Source organism: Apodemus sylvaticus, chromosome 1, assembly GCF_947179515.1.
Source record: "Apodemus sylvaticus chromosome 1, mApoSyl1.1, whole genome shotgun sequence".
Taxonomy (NCBI): Eukaryota; Metazoa; Chordata; class Mammalia; order Rodentia; family Muridae; genus Apodemus; species Apodemus sylvaticus.
The window spans coordinates 55,242,874-55,257,010 of NC_067472.1; the positions used below are offsets into that span (position 1 = coordinate 55,242,874).

General features: G+C 39.2%; 1 protein-coding gene across 2 annotated transcripts in view; it reads right to left on the reverse strand.

Annotated features, from left to right (window-relative positions):
* The window catches only part of LOC127678386 (solute carrier family 22 member 27-like), a 62,833-nt gene that overhangs the window by 19,709 nt on the left and 28,987 nt on the right, over nucleotides 1–14,137 (reverse strand). The window contains exons 3-5 of one of the 2 annotated variants that reach the window (XM_052173305.1): nucleotides 13,802–13,956; nucleotides 13,544–13,712; nucleotides 12,939–13,059 (exon numbers count right to left, since the gene is read on the reverse strand). In XM_052173305.1, the coding sequence (XP_052029265.1) occupies nucleotides 12,939–13,059; nucleotides 13,544–13,712; nucleotides 13,802–13,956 (445 nt within the window). The remainder of the gene's footprint in view (nucleotides 1–12,938; nucleotides 13,060–13,543; nucleotides 13,713–13,801; nucleotides 13,957–14,137) is intronic. The other variant, XM_052173313.1, reaches the window with a different exon arrangement.

A 14,137-nucleotide genomic window follows, 5' to 3' on the forward strand; every position in this document is an offset into this window, starting at 1 on the left:
TGGAAAAGAATATTACAAAAACCTACTGAGCTATGCCTTGCACCAGGGAAGATCACCAGCTTTTTTACTCCTCTAAAGACCCCACAGTCTGAAGGCATCACAGAAGTTCTGCTACACAGAGGGCAATAGGTAAGGGACCCTCTCAAATAACCACAGGAGCTTGGAACTTGAGGAGTCCAGAAGATTCAGTATTGATCATTCTGAAGCCCTCTCCACCCCAAATTCAGCTGGAATTCTGTCCTGTGCCTTCCACCAGGGCAGACAACCAGCTTGTCAGTTCCTCTGAAGACTGAACAATCTGAAGGCCTCCGAGGAGTTTTATTGCACACAGGGCAACTGATCCCACAGTCTGAAATTCTCCCAGGAGTTCTGCTACACACAGAACAACAGATCCCACAGTATAAAGGCCTCCCATGTAAACAGTTACATGCAGAACAATACCTTGCATACTTCTCTGAAGACCCAACAGTCTGAAGGCCTTACAGGAGATCTACTGCACACAAAGCAATAGAACATCTGCTTGTCTACTCCTTTGAAGATGCCAGAGTCTGAATTTCTTCCAGGAGATCTGTGGCAGCCAGGGCAACAGACCTAACAGAAGATCTGTAGCAACCTAGGAGTGAGGCTCCAGAGAGAGGTACCCAGGCCAAATAACAAAAGACATAACCAGATGGTGAGAGGCAGGCGTAAGACCATAAACAACAAAAGCCAATATACTTTGGCATCGTTCTTCCACCATGGCAAGCCCTGCACACACCAATACACCTGAAAATCAGGAAGCTGGCCTAAAATCCTATCTCATGAAGATAATGGAGTCCTCTAAGGAGGATATAAATAACTCACTAAAAGAAATACAAAAAAAAAACCCAAAAAAACAAAAAAACAAAAAACAAAAAACCACAAGAAAACAGGTAGAAGCCCTTACAGAAGAAACAAATAAATCTCTTAAAGAAATACAGTAAAACACAATCAAACAGATGAAGGAATTGAACAAAGTGGTCCAAGACCTAAAAGTGGAAGTAGAAACGATAAATAAAACACACATGGAGGCAACACTTAAAATGGAAAACCTAGGAAAGAGATCAGGAATTACAGAAAAGATGCAACACCAACAGAATACAAGAGATGGAAGATAGAATCTCAGTTGTAGAAGACACCTTAGAAGATATTGGCACAATGGTCAAAGAAAATTTAAAACATAAAAAACTCCTAACTCAAAACATCCAGGAAATCCAGGACACAATGAATAGATCAAATCTAAGAATAATAGGAATAGAAGAGAGCAAATACTACCAGCTCAAATAACTTCAAAACATCTTCGACAAAATTATAGAAAACTTCCACAAACCAAAGAAAGAGATAGCCATAAATATACAAGAAGCATATAGAACACAAAATAAATTGGACCAGAAAAGAAAATTCTCTTATCATATAATAATCCAAATACTAAATGCACAGAACAAAGAAAGAATATTAAAGGCTAGAAGGGGGGAAAGCCAAGTAACATATACAGGCAGAGCTATCAGAATTACACCAGATTTCTTAAAGAGGCACTAAAAGATGGAAAAGCCTGGACAGAGGTTATGCAGAATCTAAGAGACCATAAGTTCCACCCTAGGCTACTATACCCAGGAACAATCTCAATCAACATAGATGGAGAAATCAAAATATTCCGGGACAAATCCAAATTCAAACAGTATCTATCTACCAATCCCGACCTGCAAAGATCCTAGAAGAAAGACTCTAGCACAAGGAAGGTACTTATACCAAAGAAAAGACAAGATTTTATGCATCTCACAACAAAGCCAAAAGGAAAGAACCACAAGCACATAAAGCCACCTAAAAAAAACAGACATATAAGGACCAAAAGTCATCTCTTTTAATATCTCTGAATATTAATGAACTCAACTCATCTATTAAAAGAGAGAAGCTAACAGACTGGATATGCAAACAAGATCCAAAATTAGGGTGCATGCAAGAAACACACTTCAATAACAAAGACAGACACTATATCAGAGTAAAAGGATGGAAAAAAGATCTTCCAAGCAAATGGTCCCAGGAAACAAGCAGGAGTTGCCATCCTAATGCCCAATAAAATAGATTTTCAAACAAAAGAAATCAAGCATGATGAGGAAGGACACTTCGTATTCATCAAAGTGAAAATCTACCAAGAGAAAGTCTCAGTTTTGAACATCTATGCCCCAAATGCAAGGGCACCCACATCCAGAAAAAGAAACTTTATGCTAAAAATACAAAATAACTTTAAAGCTCAAAGCACACATTGAACCCCACACAATAATAGTGGGAGACTTCAATACCTCTCTCTCTTACCAATGGACAAATCATTGAAACAGAAACTAAGCAGAGGCACAGTGAAAGTAATAGAGGTTATGAACCAAATGGGTTTAACAGATATATACAGAACATTTCATCCTAAAATCAAAGAATACTTCTTTTCAGCACCTCATGGTACCTTCTCCAAAATCAGCCATATAACTGGTTACAAAACAACCCTCAACTGATGCAAGAAGATTGAAATAATCCCATGCATACTATCAGATCACCATGGCCTAATTATGGTTTTCAATAACAGCAAAAAGAACAGAAATCCCACATAAACATAGGAACTGTACAACTCTCTACTCAATGATAATTTGGTCAGGAATGAAATAAAGAAAGAAACTAAAGACTTTCTGGAACTTAAAGAACATGTTGACACATCACACCCAAACTTATGGGCCACAGTGAAAACATTGCTAAGAGAATTCATAGCACTAAGTGCCCTAGTAAAGAAAATGGAGAGATCTTACACTAGCAACTTATCAGCACACCTGAGAACTCTAGAAATAAAGACGCAAATTCATTCAAGAGTAGTAGATAGTAGGAAGTAGTCAAACTCAGGGCTGAAATCAACCAAATAGAAATAAAGAGAACAATACAAAGAATCAACAAAACCAAAAGTTGTTTCTGTGAGAGCACCAGCAAGATTGATAAACCCCTAGTCAAACTAACTAAAGGGCCCAGAGGCATAATCCAAATTAACAAAATCAGAAATGAAAAAGGAGACATAACAACAAAAGTGGAGAAAATTCAAAGAAGCATCAGATTCTACTATAAAAGCCTATACTCAAGAAAACTGGAAAATCTAGATGAAATTGATTGTTTTATAGACAGATAGCAAATAGCAAAATTAAATCAAGAACAGGTAAACTATCTAAACAGGTCCATGTCCCCTAAAGAAATAGAAGAAGTCATTAAAAATGTCCCAACCAAAAAAAGTCCTGGGCCAGATGGCTTTAGTGCAGAATTCTATCAGACCTTCAAAGAAGACCTGATACCAATATTTCTCAAACTGTTTCATAAAAAGAAACAGAAGGAACACTACTTAATTCATTATGTGAAGCCACAATTATTCTGATACTTAAGCCACACAATGAACCAACCAAAAAAAGAGAACTTCAGACCAGTCTCCCTTATGAATATCAATGCAAAAATTCCCAATAAAATTCTTGCAAAGTGAATCCAAGAACATATCAAAACCATTATTCACCATGATCAAGTAGGCTTCATCCCAGGGATTCAAGGTTGGTTCAACATACAAAAATCCATTAATGTAATCCATTATATAAACAACCTCAAAGAAAAAAAATCACATAATTATCTCCTTAGATGCAGAAAAGCATTTGACAAAATGCAGTACCCCTTCATATTAAAAGTATTGGAGAAATCAGGAATTCAAGGCCCATACCTAAACATAATAAAGGCAATTTACAGCAAACCAACAACCAATTTCAAATTAAATAGAGAAATACTTGAAGCAATCCAACAAAAATTGAGGAGTAGATAAGGATGTCCTCTCTCCCCATATCTATTCAATATAGTACTCAAAGTGCTAGCTAGAACAATAAGACAACCAAAAGAAATAGAGGGGATACAAATTGGCAAAGAAGAAACAAAGATATCACTATTTTCAGATGATATAATAGTATACATAAGCAACCCCAAGAATCTACCTGAGAACATATAGATATGATAAACAAAATTCAGCAAAGTGGCTGGATAAAAATTTAATTCAAATAAATCAGTATCCTACCTTCATACACTTTATAAACAGGTTGAGAAAGACATTTGGGAAACAACTCCTTTCACAATAGCCACAAATAATATAAAATAACTTGGGATAACTCTAACCAAACAAGTGAAAGACCTGTATGACAATAACTTCAAGTCTCTCAAGAAATTGAAGAAGATCTCAGAAAATGGAGAGATTTCCCATGCTCTTAGATTGGCAGATTTATTATAGCAAAACTGGCCATCCTACCAAAGGCAATTCTACAGATTTGGTACAATGCCCACCAAAATCCCAACACAATTCTTCAAAGACATGGAAAGAAAAATTCTCAAATTCATCTGGAAAGGCAAAATACCCAGAATAGCAAAAACAATTCTAAACATTAAAAAAACATTTGGGGAAATCACCATCCCTGACCTCAAACTTTACTACAGATCAATAGTGATAACAACTGCATGGTACTGGTACAGAGAAAGATATGTTGATCAATGAACTAGAATTGAAGACCTGGAAATATAACCACATGCTTATAGACACTTACTCTTTGACAAAGAAGCCAAAAGTATACAATGGGAAAAAGAAAGCATCTTCAATAAATGGTGCTGGTCTAACTGGATGTCTGTATGGGAAAAAATATAATTAGACCCTGATTGTCAACTTGACTATATTGGGAATGAACTACAATCTAGAATTGGAAGGCTAACCTGTAATCCTAATCTGGAGTCTGGGAGATACAAGTTTCTGACCTGGATCTCTGCATGGAGAAATTGAAGCATCGTGGTTATGAATCCCAGAAGATTAAGGCTGGGAGATCTCTTGAGTTCAAAGTCATCTGGTACAAAGAAAGTCCCAGATCCAGGCATGGTGGCACACACCTTTAATTTGGGCCACACCTTCTGCTGGAGACCTACATAAGGACATTAGAAGAAGGAAGATTTGCTCTCTCTTCTTTGCCCGATTTTCTTGTGGGACTGAGCAACTGCTAGATCCTTGGACTTCTATTCACAGCTGCTGATGATAATTGTTGGGGAGTTCGACTACAGCCTGTAAGTCATCAACAAATTCCCTTACTATATAGAGACTACCCATAAGTTCTGTGACTCCTGAGAACCCTGACCAATACAGACCCATATTTGTCACCTTGCACAAAGCTCAAATCCAAGTAGATCAAGAACCTCAAATAAATCCAAATACACTGAATCTAATAGAAGAAAAAGTGGGAAAGAGCCTTGAACTCATTGGCACAGGAGGAAATTTCCTAAAAAGAACTCCAATGGCTCATGCTCTAAGATCAAGAATTGATAAATGGGACCTCATGAAACTGAAAAGATTCTGTAAGGCAAAGGACATAGTCAATAGACAAATCAGCAACCTATAGATTGGGAAAAAAATCTTTAGTCACGCTCACATCTGATAGAAGGCTAATATCCAAAATTTATAAAGAACTCAAGAAGCTAAGCACCAAAAGACCAATCAACTCAATCAAACAATGGTGTATAGAACTAAACAGAGAATTCACAACAGAGGAATCCCAAATGGCTGAGAAGCACCTAAAGAAATGGTCAAAGTCCATAGTGACCAGAGAAATGCACATCAAAGCAACCCTGAGATTCTACCTTATACCAATCAGAATGGCTAAGATCAAAACCTCAAGTAGAAAGCACATGTTGGCAAGGATTTGGAGAAAGAGAAACAGGACTCCATTGTTGGTGGGATTGCAAACTAATACAAGCATTCTAGAAGAAGACTATCTGGAGGTTCCTCATAAAAATTGGAAATAGAGCTACCTAAAGACTCAGCAATACCACTCTTGAGAATATACCCAAAAATGCCCCACCACAGGGGCACATGTTCCACTATGTTCATAGCAGCTTTGTTTATGATAGCCAGAAGCTGGAAACAACTCAGATATCCCACAACAGACAAATGAATACAGAAAATGTGGTTCATTTACACAATGGAATACAACTCAGCTATTAATAATGAGGACATCCTGAAGTTTGCATGCAAATGGATGGAACTAGAAAATGTCATCCTGAGTGAGGTAACTCAAACCCAAAAAGACATGTATACTCAGTAATAAGTGAGTATTAGCCAAAAAAGTATACCCAAAGTACAGTCCACAGAACTCAAAAAGGTCAACAAGCTGAAGTGAGGACACCTCACAATCACAAGTGGGGAGAGAGGGATGGATCTGAGAGAGAAAGTGGTGGGCATTGGGAGAGGGAACCTGATTTGGTATTGGATGAGGGGAAAGGACTAAAGGCCTAAAGGCCAGAAGAAAGAATGGAAACAGGCAACCTTGGGAGGTAGGAGGTTAGGGGAACCCTCCAGATTGTACTAGAGACCTGGGAGGTAAGCGACTCTCAGGACTCAAAGGGAGGGAGGGACCTTAGATGAAATGACCCACACTAGAGAAAGGGAATTTATAGAGCCCACTTCCAACATGAAGACAGGACATCAAGTGAGGGAGGTGTCGTCATTCGATAATCAAAACTGTGATCCATAATTTTTCCTGTCTGAAAGAACTACAGGGGTGGAAATGGAGAGGAGCCTCAGGAAAATAAGGTCCAGCAACAGGCTCAAAGTGGGATCCAGCTCAAGGGGAGGCCCTATGGCTTCACACTATTACTGAGGCTATAGAGCACTCACAAAAAAGGACCTACCATGGTTGCACTCTGGAAGATCCAACAAGCAGCTGAAAGAGTCAGATGCATATATTTGCACCCAACCAATGTTACAGAAGCTCCTGACCCCTGTAGTTGAATTAGGAAAAATCTGGAAGAAGCTGAGGAGAAACACAACCCTGTATGATGACCAGCAGTCTCAATTAACTTGGATGCTCAAAGATCTCTCAAACATTGGACCACCAAACAAAAAGCATACATAAGCTGATATGAGGCCCCCAACACATATATAGCATAGGACTGCTGGGTCTGGGTTCAGTCAGAGTAGATACACTTAGGAGGCCCGTCTGGATGGGTGGTGGGTAAGGGATGTGGACATCGTTTTGGATGCAGGAGTGTGGAGAGGAGTTACATGATATGGAACAGTCAGAGGGTGGACTAGGGTTGGGGGAGAATAAAATCTAAAGTGTAAAAACATAAATAAATCAATAAAAGATTAAATAAAATTAAAAATAAAAAGAAATAAAGCAATATACAGCAGATCAACAACCAATGTCAAATTAAATGAAGATCTCTTGAAGCAATCCCACTAAAATCAGGGACAACACAAGGATGCCGACACACCTTATCTATTCAATATAGTACTCAATGTTCCAGCTAGATCAATAAGACAAAAAAAAAAGATCAAGGGGATATGAATTGCACAGAAGAAGTCAAGGTAGCACTTTTTAGCAGATGATATGATAGTATACATAAGCAACACCAAAAATTCTACCAGTGAACTTTTACAGATTATAAACAACTTCCATAAAGTGGTTGGATAAAAAAACTTAGCACAAATAAATTAGTAACCTTCCTTTATACAACTGATAAACAGGCTGAGAAAAAACTAAGGGAACAACACCCTTCATAATAGTCACAAATAATATAAAATATCTTGGGTAACAAACAATGAAAGATCTGTATGACAAAAACTTCAAGTCTCATAAGAAAGAAATTGAAGAACTCAGAAAATGGAAAGATCTTCCATGCTCATGGATTGGCAGAATTAACATAGAAAACATGGCCATCCTACCAAAAGCAATCTACAGATTCAGTGCAATCCCCATCAAAATTCCAACACAATTCTTCAAAGACATAGAAAGAGCAATTCTCAATTTCATTTGTAAAAACAAAAAATCCAGAATAGCAAAACTTAATTCTTAACAATAAAATAACTTCTGGGGAAATCATCATTCCTGACCTCAAGCTATACTACAGAACAGTAGTAATAAAAATAACATGGTGTTTGTATGGACAGGGACAAGTTGAACATTGGAATAAAATGGAAGATCCAGAAATAAAACTAGACACTTGATGTTTGATTTTTAAAAAAGCCAAAAAGAAACAAACAAAAAACCAAACACCAAAAACAAAAACAGCAATAGAAAAAGAAATAATTTTCAATAAATGGTACTGGTCAAACTGGCAGTTGGTATATAGAAAAATGAAAATAGATTCATATTTGTTACCTTGCACAAACCTCAAGTCCAAGTAGATCAAGGAACACAATGTAAAACCAAATACACTGAATATAACTGAAGATAAAATGGGAAATAGCCTCAAATTCACCAGTCTTGGAGAAATTTCCTAAACAGATCTCCAATGGCTCAGGCTCTAAAATCGGCAACCAACAAATTGGGAAAAGATCTTCACCAATCCTACATCAGATAGAGAGCTAATATCCAATATATATAAAGAACTCAAGAAGTTAGACTCCAGAAAACCGAACAACCCTATTAAAAAATGGGGTACAGAGTTAAACAAAGAATTCTCACCTGAAGAACTTCGGATGGCAGAGAAGCATCTTAAAAAATGCTCAACTTCATTAGTCATTAGGGAAATGCAAATCAAAACAACCCTGAGATTTCATCTTACACCAGTCAAAATGGCTAAGATTAAAAAGTCAGGAGACAGCAGGTGTTGGAGAGGGTGTGGAGAAAGAGGAACACTCCTCCACTGCTGGTGGGGTGGCAAATTGGTACAACCACTCTGGAAAGCAGTCTGGCGGTTCCTCTGAAAACTGGGCACCTCACTTCAGAAGATCCTGCTATACCACTCCTGGGCATATACCCAGAGGATTCCCCACCATGTAATAAGGATACATGCTCCACTATGTTCATAGCAGCCCTATTTATAATTGCCAGATGCTGGAAAGAACCCAGGTATCCCTCAACAGAAGAGTGGATGCAAAAAATGTGGTATATCTACACAATGGAGTACTATTCAGCCATTAGAAACAATGAATTCATGAAATTCTTAGGCAAATGGATGGAACTAGAGAACATCATACTAAGTGAGGTAACCCAGACTCAAAAGGTGAATCATGGTATGCACTCACTAATAAGTGGTTATTAACCTAGAAAACTGGAATACCCAAAACATAATCCACACATCAAATGAGGTACAAGAAGAAAGGAGGAGTGGCCCCTGGTTCTGGAAAGACTCAATGAAGCAGTATTCGGCAAAACCAGAACGGGGAAGTGGGAAGGGGTGGGTGGGAGGACAGGGGAAGAGAAGGGGGCTTACGGGACTTTCGGGGAGTGGGAGGCTAGAAAAGGGGAAATCATTTGAAATGTAAATAAATTATATCGAATAAAAAATTTAAAAAAAAGAATTTATAGGACTGGAGGGGTGGTGGCTCAGCAGTTAAGAGCACTGACTGCCCTTCCAAAGGTCCTGAATTCAAATCCCAGCAACCATATAGTAGATCACAACTATCCATAATGAGATCTGATGCCCTCTTCTGGTGTGTCTGAAGACAGCTACAGTGTACTTACATATAACAATAAAATAAATCTTTAAGAAAAAGAATTGATAAATGAGACCTCGTGAAACTGAAAATCTTCTGTAAGGCAGAGGACCTAGTCCATAGGACAAATTGGCAACCTACAGACTGGGAAAAAAAAAACTTCACTAACCCCACATCCAACAGAGAGCTAATATCTAAAATTTATAAAGAACTTAAGAAGCTAACCATAAAAAAACAAATAATCCAATAAAAAATGGGGTATAGAACTAAACAGAGAATTCACAACAACGGAATCTCGAATGGTAGAGAAGTACTTAAAGAAATGTTCAAAGTCCTTATCAATCAGGGAAATGCAAATCAAAATGACCCTGAGATTCTACTTTATACCAATCAGAAAGGCTAAGATCAAAACCTCAGGTGACAGCACCTGTTGGAGAGGACTTTGATAAAGAGGAACAGTTCTCCATTGCTGGTGAGTTGGCAAACTGGTATAAACAGTCTGGAAACTTTGGAGGTTCCTCAAAAAATTGAAAATAGATGTACCTGAAGATCCAGTTATACCATTCTTGGGCATATACCCAAAAGATGTTCCACCTTGCTACAGGGGCACATTTTCAACTGTGTTCAAAGCGGCCTCATTTGTGGTATCCAGAAGTTGGAAATAACCCAGATGTCCCACAATAGAAGAATGGATGCAGAAAATGTTGTTCATTCACGTAATGGAATACTATTCAGCAATTAAGAACCAGGACATCTTCAAGTTATGGAATTTGAAAATATCATCCTGAGTGAGATAATCCAGTCAAAAAAGAACATGCATGGTATGTACACACTGCTTAGTGTCTATTAGCCAAAAAGAAGCTCAGAATACCCACAATACAATTTACAGAACATATGAAACCCAAGAGGAAAGAAGATCACACCAAAATGTGGATGCTACAGTCCTATTCAGTACGGGGAAGAGAATAATATCTGGGTGGTAGAGGGAGAGAGGGATCTTGGAGAAGAGAGGAGAGGAAGGGGGAAAGGGGGCAGTTCAGATATGGGAGGAGATGAGGGGTGCAGAGGGCCAGGAATTTGAAATGTAGCAGTAGGGGAGAATATCTTGGCATAGCCACTAGAAAGTCCCAAATAGCAGGGACCCACGAGGTTCCCTGGACCAAACAGGGAGGACATTAACTGAAAGACCGAACAAAGAGGAAGTAGAACCTGTAGAGACCATATCTAGTGGATAGTCATGGCACACAGTTGAGGGATGGGGACACCCACCCACCTCAAAAATATTAATTCAGAATTACTCCTGTTGAAAGGAAAGGCAGGAACAAAGAGTGGAGCAGAAACTGGAGGAAAGGCCATCTAGAGACCGCCCCACCTAGGGATCCATCCCATGTGCTGACACCAAAGCCAGACACTATTGCTGATGCCAAGAAGTGCTTACTGAGAAGAGCCTGATATATCTATCCCCAGAGAATCTCTGCCAGAGCCAGACAAATACAGATGCAGTTGTACACAGTCAAATATTGGACTGAGCATGGGGGCCCCAATGGGGAAGTCAGGGCAAGAACTATAGGAGCTGGAGGGTTTTGCAACCTCATAGGAAGAACAATAATACCAACCAACCCATTCCCCTCAAAGCTCCCAGGACTAAACCACCAATCAATGAGTACACAGGGGGTACCCATGGTTCCAGTTGGAAATGTAGCAGAGGGTTACCTTATCTGGCATCACTGGGAGGGGAGTCACTTGGTCCTGTGGAGGCTTAATTACCAAAGATAGTGGAATATTAGACTGCTGAAGCAAGAGTGGGTGGGTGAAGGAACCCCTCACAGAGGTAGTGGGGAGGAAGGAGGGAGATAGGGGGCTTTAGGAGGGGAAAGTGGGAAGGGGAACAACATTTGAAATGTAAGTAAATAACCAATAAAAAAGAAAAATTTAAAAAAAGAAATAAAAAATAAAATGGAAGGCAAGAGGAAAAAAAAAACAAAACAAAAACAAAAAAAAATCTACAAAAACCAGAACATTATGAGTTTTACAGCCAAATGGATGGAACTAGAAAGTATCATCCTGAGTGAGGTTAACTCTGATTCAAAAGGACATGCATGGTATGTAATCATTAATAAGTGAATATTAGCCAAAAAATTTACAGAATATGCAGGATATAATCCAAAGAACTCAAGGAGGTTAACAAGCCAAAGGGCCCAAGCAAGGATACCTTAATCCCACTTTAGAGGGAGTAGAAAGCAATCATGGGAGGGGTAAATGGGAACATGAGTACATATTGGGTTTGGGAGAAACAGGAGTGAAGCCCTGAGGGCCAGCAGAAAGAATGAAAACAGGCAACCTTGGGATGTAGGAGGAGATGGGACCCTATAGAATGTACCTGAGACTTGGAATGTGAAAGAAGCTGAGGACTCAAAGGCCTTAGGTGAAATGTCCTACAGCGGGGAGAGGGAACTTGTAGAGTCTGCCCCCAGTAGAAAGACAGGGCATCAAGTGGAGGGATGGATTTGACATCCCACAGTCAAAAACTGTCATCCAAAATTGATCTAAATTGATCCAAAATTGTTCCTGTCTAAAAGAACTGCAGAGCCAAAAATGGGGAAGAGACTGAGGGAAAGGAGCTTCAGTGACATGCCCAATTTTCGATCCATCTCAAGGGGAGGCTCCAAGGCCTGAAATTATTACTGATGGTATGGTGCGCCTACAGACAGGAGCCTAGATGGTGCCCTTTGAAAGTACCAAGAAACAGCTGAAAGAGTTAGATGGAGATACTTGCAAGCAATCAATGGACAGAAGCTGGAGACCCCTGTGGTTGAATTAGGGAAAAGCTGGAAGAAAATGAGGAGGATGGTGACCCCATAGGAAGACCAACAGTCTCAACTAACCTGGATCCCTCAGATCTCTCAGACACTGAGACACCAATTAGGCAGCACACATGTGCTGATATGAGGTCTCTGACACATATACAGAAGAGGACTGCCTGGCTTTGCCTCAGTGAGAGAAAATGCACCTAACCATTGAGAGGCCTGAGGCCCCGGGGAGTGGGAAGGTCCAGTGGTTTGGGGGTGGGGAGGAAAGTACATCTTGGAGTCAGGGAAGGAGCAATAGGATGAGAAACTGTTGGAGGGTGAACCTGGAGGGGGATAATGATTGGATTTAAAAAAAATTAAAGTATATTTTTAAAAACATACAAACTTCCAGGCAAAGAGGGGGGATTCCTTGGGGGGGGGGACGATATTTGAAATGTAAATAAATGAATAATTATTAAAATAATACAAGTTTTCTCATAGAAAAGAATATTGTAAAAAAAAAAAAGAAAAGAAAATATCAGTGTTTTTATTCTAATTAGAAAAGAACTCCATATCTAGTGACATCGTAGTCATCTTGGACTCACACACGTGTCAAGCTTATATTTCCTTTATGTCATAACAACTCCCTTTGTGCTTACCTCCATGGTTAGGGAGTCTCCAGAATCCATTCCGTTTATTTGTGCAACTCTCCTAAGTTCCTTCAAGGCTTTCTGAGGTCTGTTGGTCATGATCAGCCATCGAGCTGACTCTGACAGCCACCTGCCAAGGAAGACGTTGGAGGTAAAAAAGAATTTGTGCTGTCATTTTCCATACAAAATTTAACCATCAGGATGGTGAGATGGCTCAACAGCTAAGAGTACTAGTTGCTCTTCCAGAGGTCCTGAGTCCAATTCCCAGCAACCACATGGTGGCTCACAACAATCTATAAAGGGATCTGACGCCCTCTTCTGGCCTGCAGATATATATGCAGCAGAACATGCATACCTTAAATAAAATTTAAAAACAACAAACAAGCAAACACAAAAAGAAAAAATAACCTACAAAATAAGTGTTCTTTAATTTAACCTACCACATATTCTGATACATGAATCTCAATATTCTTGCTTTTCCTGCTGACCCATAAATACAAAGAGAAGCACACAGTCAGGAGTAGACCAAGGAGAAATGCATTCCTTATGTCCTGATTCCATGTTCATTATCTTCACAGAATCCCATAAAACATAAAAGGAAAGAAAGCTCCCACCTTGTGAGTATAAGGAAGACGAACATTGGTACAGACATTGCCAGCTGGAGGTGGTGCCAGCTTCGAAACGAAAAAGCCAGGCCTGCCAGTATCATGTTTCCAAAACTACCAGCACAAGATGAAAGCACTGCCGCCATGGCTATGAATTTAGAGCTTGTCCATTCTATCACTGAAAGTAAAAGATATGTTGACTTGAAAGGGATTTGCAGGATCAAAGCCAAACTTTGAACAGGTCCCATTTCAAAAACTTTGACTTACTGAGCAAGACACTATTTACTGCTATGGGTTCAACAGACATTCCTGCCAGGAATCGAAGTGAGCAGTAGATGAGGAAGGTGGGAGCAAACGCTGCACAGGTTTCAGTGACGGCCATTTGTAATACAGCACATGTTAAAACGAACTTCCTCCCTAACCTGAGGAAAAGGGAGAAATTAGATTATGGGAATGATGTGGTTTGATTGAAACTTCAACACAACTATAATTACAAATGATAAATAGTAACAAACATCTAAGTTTGTGATCTCAAAATATTCTTTTCACTTTTATGAATAAATACATCGTGAAACAGGCTTCTCCTCAGTTTCTCACCAGCAA